This window comes from Mytilus californianus, unplaced genomic scaffold (genome assembly GCF_021869535.1).
Source record: "Mytilus californianus isolate M0D057914Y unplaced genomic scaffold, xbMytCali1.0.p SCAF_9, whole genome shotgun sequence".
NCBI classification, from domain to species: Eukaryota; Metazoa; Mollusca; class Bivalvia; order Mytilida; family Mytilidae; genus Mytilus; species Mytilus californianus.
In genome coordinates this window covers 62208421-62223713 of record NW_026262745.1, presented here as the reverse complement: position 1 = coordinate 62223713, position 15293 = coordinate 62208421, and the positions used below count along the sequence as shown (strand labels likewise).

Sequence of the window (15293 nt, the reverse complement as noted above, 5' to 3'; positions counted from 1 at the left end):
GTATTGTGCATGTTGTGGACTATATTACAATCATGATAGTTTTTGGACATTAATTCAGGAGTATACTCTGGACAGAAAAGAATTACTACTAAAATAATTGGAAATGTGTTGTAATAAGTGTCCATGAAAATGGACACACCTAAAAAGCTTTGTTACAACTTCATAATTTTAGTCACTATATTTTTAATGTATGCGCCAATGTCAGGTAATTATAATTTTTAATTTCAACTTACACAGTTTACATTGATTGCCATCAATCTTTTATTTTTTCTTATCAGATTGATCAATTTTGGTACATCAACAACTTCAACTTGTTTTATCTACATGATTTCAAAGGTATTGTTTACCTGCTACATTTATTGACTTCACATATGTAAATAGAATTACAGTCATATTGTGTGGATACATGTGTATATACTCATGAAATTGAATGATAAGAGGACGAGAAACATTGTTTTCATTTAACATGAAACAATGTTAATAAATGCGGACATTCACCGAATTGAACGTACGTTAAATAGACATAAAATTCACACAGTATGCTATTATTGTCTTTTCGAGGTTTGGGTATTTCAATTTCACATGGGAAACGCTATACAAAACCTTACATAGAAAATCGTTCCTTATTGTTATTTTTCCCCTTTTTTTGGACGTTGATGTTCCCTTGACCCTTTTTCATCGTTCGTGTATTTTCCAACTTGTTCGATAAGCCATTCTGTTTTTCTTTTCTTTTTTTAAATTTACGCAATCCATATATTTTTGGTATAGTATTGAGTGAAGCATTTTGTTGCCAATTTACTGATTTTTGAAAATGAATGACTGTATAAATTTAATAAAAAACTGGTTATAACATCCTCGTTTTTAGGTTGTGGTGTTAACAGAGGTGTAAATTTAGATACGATCCATCTAAACTCATTTATCTTTTGAATAAACTTATTCGTAAATGATATCAATTTTAACATTGTAGTGAAATCTTTAATTATGGCTTTTATCAATACTCGCATTGATTTTATTATTTCATAAAAAATTTGACAGTACTAAAAATATATGCTAATAAATTAATTGTAAATAATTATGAGCACACATTCAGTTGATACTATTCACTTATATTTTGGAATTGGACAAGGTCATACTTTTCCCTCTTTTTATGACGTGTTAACACTTATGGATGTGTACTAATTGATGTGTTATTTTTTTTAGTTGTTATTTGATATTAACTTATTTTCAGCAACTGCTAGTATCTTAAGATCGATTCTATGTGGCTTATGATTTACTTACCAGTTGGCTTTGTTCTTCTGTTAATTCAAATCATGTTCAACATATTTCTACAATGTGCGCTGTTACAACACTGCTACTGTCCCAGGTAAGGGAGGATTGAGTGCAGGGAAACATGCATAAGCCCGCCACATTCTGTGTGTGCCTTTTTTTAGTCAGACGCCTGTAATCAAGTGTTGTCGTTGGTTCATTTCTGTGAAAATCTTCTTTCGTTAATTATGTTGTTATAAAACAGGCCATCGTTAGGTTTCCCATATTTTTTCATACACGGGTCTTTATAGCTGACTACTAGTATACGGTATTAGTGTTTGCTTAATGTTGAATTCCGCTCTGAGGCATATAGTTGCTTACATTCATGCCATTTGGTGGACAGATGTTTCATTTGCAATCATATCACACTCCTTATTTTTAATTAAGAATATACTGAGTTGCAGTCGTTATAATTAGTCGAAGCAGAAAATGCAATACAGTTCCAAGAATTAAAGACAACATATATCACATTTCTGCAACCAATGCACAGAAACTAAGATATAAAGCTATATGATACCCACGAAACACTGGGCAGCTCTAGAACTGTACACAGATTCATTGCCAATAGTAACACATGTTGTGTTATCATGACAAGATGAATTTTAAATCTACAGGATATTCGTCATCAATGAGGAAAATAAAGCAGGACTGGGTTTATGTCAAACAGAACATATCCTTTGTCATCTTTGACACACATTTTCGATAATTCAATCCATAGCAAGGTGCATGTAAAGACATCGTATGACCTATGAATATATGGTTTATATGATGCTACTTCTGCTAAACAAATATGAAAAATAACAAACAAAGACGAAATCAAAATTATTTCTTTTGTCTTTGAGGTTTGTTCTCATAGGACTCTTTCTGGCAATGTTTTTAAGTTATTCAAGGTAGAAAACAGACCTGTCTGGATCTGCTGATTCATCTAATCAGGTAAAAGAGAATAGGTGCGGCTAAAATAGTCACGTAGAATGTTTCAGTGAGAGGAAATCTTCCACACAATGGATGATGAAGTCAACGCATATTGATATCTTGTTATTGTCTTCTTAAGGAACCCTAATTTAACACTGTGTCACACAAACAAGGAAAATGCTAGTGAGCAGTGGAACATAGTCGGATTTAATTCAAATGCCGACTGTCTAGTATTTAACACATCCTCCAAACCAACGGATTTAATATTATCAGTTACATAGTGTGCTAGTGACCTAATACGGTATATATGGGGTCAGTAAATTCCATATGGACTGAGAGCGAAGCTCGAATCCCCATATGGAATTTACTGACCCCATATATACCGTATTACGTCTCTAGTACACTATGTAACGAATTTATCTTACCGATTATCTTAACATGTGGCCTTAGACCAATGACCTATCATAGTGAGCAAGTCTTCAATACCGTTAGCACTAAGAAACTATACTTCCATTGATCATTCAAAAAAATACCAACAATAAAAACTTGTTAGCTTTAAACGTGTTTTATGAATTTATTTCAATCTTTCATCGTCTGTTGAAACCTTTAAGATTCTTTCTCAGTACCGTTTTGTTTTTATGAAGGGACGTAACACCACTACTAACCGTGTATTGAAATAAGCCCCGCCCACCTACTAACCTAATATGGAATATACACGGTCTCCACGCGGTTGCTTTTAACCAATCATATTCCTAAAATTGTATAGGAGGTAAGATAATATGGTATTTATAAACAAATATTCTACTTCTTCAAATTATGTGGTCTAATGATGGATGTTTTACAAATATCGGACAGATTGGATAATCGGAGTTAAATATATGAAACTCGATCCTTGACATTATTCCAGAATGGTTTTGCGCAAATCTTTACATTCCTAACGAAATAACGTATGTCTTTACCCTAGCTTTATTTGTTTTTTTTTCTTAATTTTGGGTAAGTTTTAACTGTTTTGAATTGGTTGCCGGCACATTTCAGTTAAAAACGGTCATTTTGATCTTAACATCATCTGAAAAGTCTAAACAATAAATTGTTATGTCTTGTTCAGTCTTTTATTCAAACTGCAATACGTTTCTTTTGCGGTGAAATCAGTTCTGTTCAGACAATTTGATTGCAGTCAATTCAGTTCTGTTCGGTAGCTTTTCAGGCAATTCAGTATGTTGCTGATGTGTACATATAAATACTAGTGCTTCACAGACTGAATAGATCTTAATTGATTGCAAGCAAATCGTCAGACAATTTCTGAATTTTCCGCAGTGAATAAGTCTAATAAATGTACTGAAAGACTGCAAAATACTTTTAAATTATTTATTTTTCTGTATTTTTCGAGCTTTAAAGGATTAAAATGACCATTTAAGATCAAAATTAGTTGATTGGTGAAAAGTGAAAAGGTGAAAAGTGAATCAAAATTAATACAGTAACTCATTTATTAACTTTTTTTTTTAATCGGAACAAATGGCAAATATAAAAACAAAAACAAATAAACATCGCTCTATCATCCAAATTATTATACATCGCACCATTTATCATTCTGTATATATTTGCTATATCTTGTTATTCTTGTTATGTATCTCCCTGATTTTCAAAAAGACATGTACAATTGAAAATCTGTGAAGAGTGTTTGCGTTTTTAAATAATCGTAAGTTCTAATGAAAATTATCTTATATTTAAAGAATGTAATTTTACTTTACTGTCATCATGATACCTTGTTCATCTTAGAACAGTGTTGGATACATGAAATACAAAATACGTGTGCAGTGTTATACAATGGGATTCGGAAACAAAATAATCCGTCTGTTTGTCAATGGAAAAGTTTAAACAATAATTTTTGTCAGAATTGTTTTGTACAACAATGTACGTGTGTTTCAAGGACTATGTTATATTGACACGGGACAGTTCATATTGTGCGATGTCAGGCATGAGTATAATTATTATACTGAATCAATAAATGCGTACATTTTTCTATTCTACCACAAAAACAATTTTTTCTTTTCTTGTGATTTCTATTAATAGTTTGTTTTACATAAAACTATTGCAATCCATCCTAAGTCTGGTATAAAATATTTGTCCTTCCTATTTTAATCATATTTGAATTTAGAAGCATGTATTTATGTTTATTCTTATTGATTTAAGTTGCTATCATTCGCAACAGCATTGTGAAATTTATACAAACACAATAAAAGGTCTCAGTCATATCTATGAATGATTTAAATACAAGGAGATGTAGTATAGCATCCAATGACGCAAATTTAGGCAATAATATGTCACCGTACGACGATAGTCAGAACCGTATAATTACCTATAGAAGGTTTTTGAAGTATTGGTGTGTTTTAAGAAGTGTTTGCAGTGGTGAATGTAAAATGCAAACGGCGGAAGTTTCTGTGTAAAAGAGGGACGAACGATACCAGAGGGACAGTCAAACTCATAGATCGAAAACAAACTGACAATGCCATGGCCAAAAATAAAAAGACAAATAGACAAATAATAGTACAGATAACACAACATAGAAAACTAAAGACTAAGCAACACGAACCCCACCAAAAACTGGGGGTGATCTCAGGTGCTCCGGAAGGTTAAGCAGATTCGGCTCCACATGTGCCTGCTCCACATATGGCACCCGTCGTGTTGCTTATGTTATTACAAATCCGGTAAATAGTCTAATTTGGTAGGTCACATTCGTAATTTACACACAAACTGTCATATTAACTAGGTTCTTTAAAACGACAACTAAGCTGAATTAGTGTTATATTTCGCCGTCATTATATCATCGTTCCAAATTTTGTTAATTTTTCCTGAGTTCATTTCCCAGGAAAACAATTTTTTTTTTTGTAATAATGTTCTGGTTTCACTTTACTTTTGGTCCTTTTGTTGGTTATTTTAGCTGAACGTTTGTATTAGGATTTGGACATTCAAAAAATATAGCCTGAAGAATCACTGAAGAGACATACATTGTCAAACTCACATTGGTTCCGTTAATGTTATTACTACTACTGGGTTTGTACATCTGCGAGTGGACTGATAGACTCGGAGGGTATCACCAGTATAGCATTGATCAAAATTTGCTGTTATGAAATATTTCAAATTAATTCAAATTAAGGAATATATATCCGTCATGCAAAGCTTTGATTCCTCGTCCGGATTTGGCTATACTTTTGGTCTTTTTGATTTAATCCGCTCTTTAACATTTGTTTTGGATATTCAAGTATTTGGCCTGGAACATCACTGAGAAGTCATTAATTGTCGAAATGAACATCTGGTGCATTAAAATTGGTACCGTTTATGTTAATACTACCACTGGGATGAGATATCTTCTGATAAACTGTTTGTTTCTGATGTTATCACCAGCTACGTAGCTTGTACTTCGGAACTGGCATGCAAATACAGATATTAATTGATTAAAATTTGCAATTATAAAATTTTTGAAATTTTTGAAATTAAGAAATATATCTCCCTCATGCAAAGCTATGATTCCTTATCCGGATTCGGCTATACTTTGGGTTATTTTTAGTTTCATTCGCTCTTCAACATTTGTATTTGATTTTGGATATTAAAATATTTTGGCCTCGAGCATCACTGAGAAGACATTAATTGTCGAAATGTGCATCTGTTGCATTAGAATTGTAACGTTTTTGTTATTACTAATCTTTCAACATTATATCGATATAATCCTAAAACCGAAAGCATAAAGAAATATTCAGTTGTTTATCCTCCGTAGTCAGACTTAGCTATCACTAGGTCTACTATCGTACAAAGGCCTTGATTCTCATCAGATCTGATTTATACATCTATACTTTCAGATGCAATCTGTTCTTTGCCTGATGATCTGAAGAATACAGTGTGGGAATATAATTTTACAACGGTATCAGGCAATTCTGAACAATCAACCAATCTCAACATCAAAACTACAACGCTACAAAATTCTGTCTTCAACTTCAATGCTTTCGGGTCAACACTTAATTATTGGACTTGTTTTAATAGTTTACATATCTCTAACACAAAGGCTGTTGTAGTTTTCAAGTAAGAAGACATATATTATGTTTTATTCTAAGAAATTAAAAAAAAAAAAAATAGAAAATGAATTGTGTATTTTCAAATATGCAGCTTTATAGTAGTCAAGTTAAATCAAGGGGAACTAATTATTGTCTCTTCAGTACCAGGATCATGTTTAAGTTCTAAACAAAAAAATCATGATCATCATTTTTGAACACCTTGTATTCAAATATTTTTTTTTTGTTACAGATTCGTTCTATCTATTATACGTTTCAATAGAATACGCAAACATGGATTGAAGATTTAAGGACATTACTCTTAGAAGAGATCAGTGATGATTTCAGTCATTTACATTTTTGTTCACCTTCGTTGCTGATAATTTTAGATGCGTACAGTTTATGTCTATTAAAAATATATGAAAACCCAAAATTGTATTAAAATTACTCAGTACAAGTCCTCAGGCCAACGACTTCTAGAAGAAATCTTCTAAAGGATTTGGTCATAGAATATTTCAGAACTTTTACGTCTGATCATTTTCGCTGTGAACAGATTTTGCCTATCTATCAGTTTTCGAGATAACAGTCAAAACATGAAAACATGTCACAAATACTATCATTGAAGTAGTATAACTCTATAATGGCTGTTTAATCTTTTGTAATATTGTATTTTTTGTAGATCTGATATTTCTGATAAATATTGCTGTTAACAATTTCTATTAAAGTGTTTTTTAAGGTTTTCGAGATAAAAGGCAAACCCACGAAACAATGTCAATTCATTGACAATATCTTTCATAAGAGTTCGTCTAAAAATTGCATAATAAGGCAAAGCTTTTAGATCTTGCATCAATTTTGCTATTAACAGTTTCTGTCTATCAATTACAGACAAAAGCACGAAAAAAGTAAAAAATCGGATTGATAGGGCTATAATTCATTTAAAAGTTTTTTGATAATTATGGTGGTAATAGGAAATGGTTAGATCTTGATATTGTGACCATTTTGACACTATCGGATTTATTCCATCCGTTATGGTTTTCAAGAAATAAAACAATTACAAATTTTGACCATATTTTATATTTTAATCCTAGCTGCGATTGCTGTTGAATTTCATTGACAAACTTATTATTCAGTATTAAATTCAAAGCTTGGTTGAAATTGGTTGATTGTATCAGAAAAGAAGGTTAGAGCTTGTATCATGAAAACATATCATTCTAAAGTTTCATATTACATAAAACCTACGAACGCTTTACGAGAACGTTAAGATAGTGTAAGAACGTTCCCGAAGCCTTGTACGCTTCTCTGAACTATGTGTATCTCACTCTTAGCATTAACATACGACTGAAAGTAAAAAAACGTTACTATTGACTTTTCTGGAGATAACATTTTAACTTGTATCAGACTATCAAACTCGTACAAAAACCCATAGTCTAAGTCATGTAGTTTAGATGTTTAAAAGAAGGCTTGACACATATGTTTTGCGAAATATCTTTAAACTTTGAATAAGTTATGTTCGATTTGTATAGAATTTGAGTTAAAGTTTAACCGATTTATAGGATTGTAGTTAAACCACATAAATCACATTTACACGGAGTCAAAGGATTTTTCAATATTGGTTTTAGTAGAAATAATTCAATATATAAATCCTGTATGTGTTAATGACGCTAAATATGCATTTAGTCGTTGAAATATTCTCAGCATTAACATAATATTTCTGAACAAAATTCGTATGATTGAAGTTCTATATATAGACATTTAGTGTGAAAAGTATTCGTTTTTTACACATTATTGTCAAATATCTATTCTAATCATTACGATGTTATAATTAGAAAAAATATAAAAGTTGAATAGTTTGTCCATGCAGCTAATTTATAAGCTGGAAATTTAAAATTTATTACAGGTATGGGTTCATGTTTTTGTTTGGATAATCTCTATTGTTTTCAGATAATCTCCATCATTACAGATACTAAAGCTTCTAATTATAGGACGATACACGTATAATATTGAGTGGACTCTAAATAAATAAACATAATTAAGGCGGAAGAAAACTCTTTATTCTCTATCTAAAATTTTAAACAATATATGTTTTAATGTCAAAGTCAACTTGGATACATGTACAATGTATATATTACCTAAAAGGAAGTTGAATGCATTGGTCTATTGCCAGAAAGACTTTAAATCCTAAGATAATGACGATTCGAATATTTAACTTTTTTCTAAGCTGTTTTGAAAAATGAATTTGCAACACTTGCCTAAATCAAATCCTACAGAGAGAAAAACTGTATTTTAAATAGCATTTTCTAGCATTTAAAATAAACCTTAAACAAAGTGCATTGTATTATTATTTTTAAATAAGACAGTTAATTCTATGTAAAATGCCTGGAAATATAGAAAAAAAATTGTCAGAAAATCTGGTTGAAGAAAGACAGCTTGGGGACAACAATAGATCTAAATAAGGCAATTTTATACAATTTCAAGAAATAATTGATACAATCTATTGTGTTTGTACCTATGAAAAGAGCTAACATAACTTGAAGTAGAATTTCATTTAATCTAGATTCTATTTTATTACATGTTTTACTAATTTAAAAGTGATCATAGTTTTTGACGTGGTCGATTAAATTACGATTACCTGTAATTGAAAATCTTGACTATTACAGATGACTACTGTCGATTACTTGAATAAATGATATCAATTACAATCGATTACAATTACAAATTACAATTACCAATCCCTAATAATGATATATATATATGTACGTGAAATTAAACGAACTGACTTCCTTGATCTTCTTTTTCTTGATACAACTTTAAGACACTCTTCTCGTATACGTATAAGAAGTCGGGCAGTCGGCATAGTGTTTCTGCGAATGTGCTTGAAACATGGCAAATACGTTATCGAAGTGAAACTTTAGTATACACAAAAACATAAGATATTGCATGATTGTCAATGAAACAAAAATATATATCCAACTAAAATGAGTATCAAGCTATTGTATCAGCGCGAACTCAAAATCAAGCTTGGACTCATGCCTTACTCGACATAGGAGATGGAAAAATTAAGACACGAGATTCGAATTTTGATTTATTTTTAAATTGTATTATGATTAGCTTCAACTTCAACTTCAACTTGGCATCGAATATATGACTTAAAAAGAAGTCAGCATGTGTCAATTTCTAAACTCTATTGAGATACCTATTTGACTAAAAGAGCGATCCAAGAAGGAAAAGATCACACTTAAGGGTTTCGCGTGCGACTGTAATTTCAAGGGCTATCAATCATATGATCACTTCTGGATAAACTCATTGCAGATATGAAAATGTAAGATTATTTTAAGCACTAAGACTACTTCATGATACTAGCCCCAGGTTAGTTAAAAAGGAAAGAACATTTCAAATGCTTGTTTGATTGATTGCCTGGTCTTTAACGGCACTTTCAGCGCTATTGAGCTATTTCGTGGCGATAAGTTTTTATTGTTGGAGGAAACCGGAGTGACCGGAGAGAACTTACAACCTTTGGTAGGAAACAATCCTAGTCAATTAATATTGGAGTCGAGCGCACCTGTCACGTGCTGGATTCGAACTCACAACCTAGTTCGACTATTTAGAACACTCGGCCCTTGTGTCTAGTATGGAATTACTGTAGTAATTGGCTGTCAGAACATACTCACGTCGTCTCGTCCAATTAAAAAAAATGTAATTTTCTTTTCTATTGTTTATAGTGCATAGCTGTTACAATATATCATTGGCTATTTTTAAAAATATAAAAAAAATGAAAGTAACCTTGTCACATCGGGACGATTCGTCTTTTTTTTTATCTATAATATATAAATTAAGTTTCATTGTTATTTACTTGAACCAAACATTAAATGTAGAAAAACAAATCAGTTTTGAAAAGTTGATTTTCATGCTTTTTAAAACAAACAATTTGAAAAGCCTAAGTATTGAATCTTACATACAACACGCACAAAGTTTTTCAATTTTATTGCTTCTGTTGAAATGACCATTAAAGATGACTTACATTTCTTTTAAAAACACTGTTAAGTGGTCTCATATTAAGGTTTGATGAACAATGGGACAGGATTAATCTGTATAGCCACTTGAAGTATATGTTCTAAATTGGTCAGACTTCGCTTTGGGCTATAAATGTTCATAAATATGAATAACTATTGTATAATCTATAATTGAATAGCTTTTAGAATGTCATTCTCACATGTATAGTTTTGATGATTAAATGTTTCAGAAGTGACAAAAGCTTTACAAGTGGACCGATGTCCGGAAGTTTTAGGCTATACCTTTGTATGAAATTGACAAAAATTACAGCCAATTTATATTACTTTCATCTTTTGTCAGGTTAGTGATTTCACTCCCATATATATTAGAATAAACCGAAACCTTACATTTAATTTCGGAAACCAGAGACCATCCAATTAGAAAGGAAACAAAAATCAGATGTGCGACATCAAGTATTTAGTTACAAATACATAATATATACTCATAAATACATACAAACACATGTGCCGAAATCAAATATATCGACAGAAAAATGTATAGTAAATAAGCTTGTATGAAAGTAAATTGTCAGTATAAATAGAATACTGACACAATACTGGTCTATGTCCATTATGTTCAAATACAACATGCACATATATTATATAACAAACAGCAGGTGTATGTTTAGAAATTGAATTTATGCCAATATTATTTATATATTAAGTTTTATTCTTACATGTCTTAATTTCTAAAACCAAAGCTATAAAAAAAATCCTTTTTTTTTTAATTTAATTTACATGCTTTTTAAACATGTTCAAGCAAACAATATGAGAACCATAACTATTAAATCTTACCTGCAACAGGCTAAATGTTTCCTTTTAATTTTTTTTTTTACCCTTTTTTGTCAGTTATCACATAGTAATCATTTTCACTGCATCTGTTTAAATGCACATCAACGATTACCCAGCTTTGGATATACTTTTTGTCCTTTTTGATTTAAACAGCTCTGCTGAGATCCGCATCTGGTGCAGTAAAATTGGAACCGTTTATGTTATTTCTACCACTAGGTCGATATATCTGCTAATGAACCGTTGGTCTCCGGGGTTTACACTAGCCCAGAAGCCAGTACTTCGGTACTGGCATGCAAATACAGATATTGTATCATTGAAATTAGATATTACTAAATTTTGGACACTATTCTTTATTAAGGATTATATCCCCTTCATACAAAGCTCTGATATCTTGCCCTATTTGACTATACTGTTTGTCCTTTTTGGTTATATCAGCTCTTCAATTTTTGTATAAATTTTAGATTTTTACTGAGGGATTTACCTTAAGCCAAAAAACTTGATTTTCACATTTGCATCCAAACGATTTGTCATTCGTTTTGATTATTGTCAAACTCTCAAATATTCATATAAATCCTTCGAATGCTTACTTTTCTTAATATATTTTTAAAATTTATCCCTTTATCTTAAGGAAAAACAACTAATTAGCCTAAATCTTGTAATTTACGAACCCAAATAGACCTAAAATTGAGAATTGAAATGGGGAATATGTCAAAGAGACAACAACCCGACCAAAGAGCAGACAACAACCGAAGGCCATCAATGGGTCTTCAACGCAGCGGGAAAATCCCGCACCCGGAGGTGGTCCTCATCCGGCCCCTAACAAAAATTGTGTATTACATGTAGTTCAGTAAAATTGGACGTCACACTAAACTCCAAAACATATAAATGAACTAAAATTAAAAACACATACAAGACTAACAAAGGCCAGAGGCTCCTGACTTGGGACAGGCGCAAATATGCAGCGGGGTTAAACATGTTTTGTGAGATCTCAACCCTCCCCCTATACATCTAGCCAATGTAGAAAAAAGAAACACATAGCAATACGCACAGTAAAACTCAGTTCAAAAGAAGTCTGAGTCCGATGTAAGAATAGGTAACAAAAGAAAAAAAGCAAAACGACAATGATACATAAATTAACAAAGGACTACTAGCAGTTACTGACATGCAAGCTCCAGACCTCAAATAAGCAACACGACGGGTGCAACATGTGGAGCAGGATCTGCTCACCCTTCCGGAGCACCTGAGATCACCCCCAGTTTTTGGTGGGGTTCGTGCTGCTTAGTCTTTAGTTTTCTATGTTGTGTCATCTGTTCTATCATTTGTCTGTTTGTCTTTTTATGTTTGGCCATGGCGTTGTCAGTTTGTTTTCGATCTATGAGTTTGACTGTCCCTCTGGTATCATTCGTCCCTCTTTTAAACTGATTGAAATATTATGTCTTCATCATATGAAAATCAAGTACAATCCCTCCTGTTAAGGGTTTAGTATCATACCATCATAAAATATATGAGAAAAACATAACCCGTATCATGCCAACAACTGGTTTTAGAATAAATGTGTTTATTTCCGATGCAAAGACCCTACGAGTGAATCAATATTAATACCAAAATATGCAATCCTTAATGACCTTACAACAGTAACGTAACTATATCCCTTCCGAATAAGTCTTTTTAAAGGTTTGGTTAGCTTTTGAAGTGAATGACAACATTTTTGTGCTTTACAAAGAATATTACCTGAAATCGCTCGAAACCATAAACTATTATTGATTGTTTTTAACTTCAAATAGTTTAGACAAGTGTGCTTTATATCAAGACAGTATTATCAAAATACAAAGAAACATTGCTAAAGTCAGTAATGAAAACCATAAAGAAATTCATCTAGTTTGACCATCCAATTATCTCTGTCATTCGGAAAACTGTCTGCACGATAGTAACCAGTTCCGAGTGTACGCATTCAGATAGTAAGCTCATGGACCTGAACAATTGTACGTGCAAAAATAGAACCGTTCAGTACTAAATAGATTAGCAATGATTATCGTCCATTATGAAAGTTTACACTTTTGAATTCAGACATCAAAGAAAATAATGACGATAAGAGACGGCTGTTCAACGTCCAGTGGCAAATTAAATGAATATTCAGGAGGAGAACGTAATAATGTGATATTGTGATTATATAGATCCTGTTTTGTATTAGACTGAAACGCTGAGCTGGATTAATGTTCTAATCATAAGGAAACAGTTCGCTGGAAGACATGTCAACCTACCCGGACACCTCATTCTAACCTCGAACCATTAACTCCCTCACTCGCCCATGCCAGAGGTGATAAAAATAGATTTTTTAAATGAATTTTATTAATTTGTTTGATAACTTTGATCCTGCAATAATGTTTGTCTATTTCAGAACCAAGAGGAAAAACACACGTTTTTTTTTTCTAATATTCAAAAATTGGTTTTAATGTCTGATCAAATTTTTGCTTGTGATATTGTGTTCTTTATATTTTCGATCAGCTATTTCAGTGTCTCGGCGTGTAACGTATAATTTAATTATTGTACACATGTAAAAAAAAACTTTTTTTTTCGAAAGAATATTACCAAACAGGACTTAAAAAAAAGCCAAATCCATCTAAGGTCAACTTTGCCTGAGGGAGTTGAAACTTTTAGTTTCTTTATAATTTCAAAATGTATTAACTGACAATTTTAGAAAGGTTTGTCATAAATCATGTCAGTACCAAATACTGACTACTGAGTTGGTGACATCCTCGAGCAAACTAAGGTTTCAACTTCCGTAGGCAAAGTAGATCTTAGATGAATGTCTTCACGTGTTTAGGTTATATACATCATCGGCTCTCAAATGTTTAGATTTCAGCGTTTCTGGTGAAGGTAAATCCAGAAATGCAATTCGGACTCACGAAATTAATAAGGTGGTATTTTCATTTAAAATAAACAATGAATACGTATCGCTTGTTACTTAGGTCAAAGAGAGAGAGAGAGAGAGAGAGAGATGGAGAGAGACAGAGAGAGAGAGAGAGAGAGAGAGAGAGAATTATTATGACTGTTCGATTATAAGAAAGTATATGTTGTATATGTTTACATTTAAATATCAAGTTCAATATCTTCCTTTTACAGATATAAACACTAGCATATTTCCAAATGAGAGAGCATTTATGTCAACTGATAATGACCCAATGAGTAGTACTGTGTGTCAATACACAGATTCACCGAAAATTCGCACCTTAAGAAGACAAGGTACTATAGATATATATCCTCTGACAGTTTATATGAGTAACGGGAATTATGTTTCTAGTGTGCGCTTCCATTCGTTATTTAGTTCGTCCCGTATGTTCAAGGTAGTATACTAGTACCATGAATGTAAGATCACATCACCTGGACACAAAGTCTTAATAAAGATGTTTGCTTGATGTGAACTATATGAAATATGTGTAGAATTAAGACAGATTTTGACCCATATTTTTCGGTTCAATACATTTTGAGCATAATGAATTAAGATCATATGCTTTTTTATTGAATATTTCTTATGCTACATATTTACTATACATGATATAGTATATGCAAATTAGGTATTTTTGTGCACAAAAATTGGCTCATCTCCAAACCGATCTATTCATACATCTGCAATCATACGAAACAGTTTTTTTTCTATGTACGTTTTAGGAGGAGTTTTGGGAGTTCATGGTGCATGCTGTCAGTTGTACAGTAATTTCTGTCATTATTCGCAGCGATATGTTCATTTAAAAATTCTAAATGACAGTATTGTTTTCGGAAAAAAAGATAAACTCGTTATACTTAGTCTAGTCAAACTAAATTTGATCTCAAATGGTTATGTTTATCTTCACATCATCAGATAGTTTTGAAACTGGAATGATAAGATTTGTTAAGAATGAAAATAATTTTCAGATATGTTATTGTTGTAACTTGAGTACTATTCATAAGTTTTGCTTGCATTCAATCCAGTAGCGTTAAGAAACTGTTCAGACTTATCAGATGGTTGTTGTTTTGAACAGGTATCTAGCATGTACTGAACAGTATGAATCTAGAATTTGCGGATTTCATTGACTGCAAGCGGATTGTCTGAACAGAACTAATTATACTGCACTGGATAATTCTGCAATTTCTAAACTAAAACTAAATATTCCGTACTTATTATTGTTCAGCTTGAATGAGGTGTTAAGATCAA

General features: G+C 31.9%; 1 protein-coding gene across 1 annotated transcript in view; it reads left to right on the top strand.

The window, feature by feature from the left end:
* The first annotated feature begins 2 nt into the window (after positions 1-2).
* The window catches only part of LOC127716162 (sushi, von Willebrand factor type A, EGF and pentraxin domain-containing protein 1-like), a 112299-nt gene continuing 97008 nt past the window's right edge, over positions 3-15293 (top strand). The window contains exons 1-3 of the mRNA XM_052222277.1: positions 3-205; positions 10501-10610; positions 14225-14344. Of these exons, the coding sequence (XP_052078237.1) occupies positions 10529-10610; positions 14225-14344 (202 nt within the window). The 5' untranslated portion in view covers positions 3-205; positions 10501-10528. The remainder of the gene's footprint in view (positions 206-10500; positions 10611-14224; positions 14345-15293) is intronic.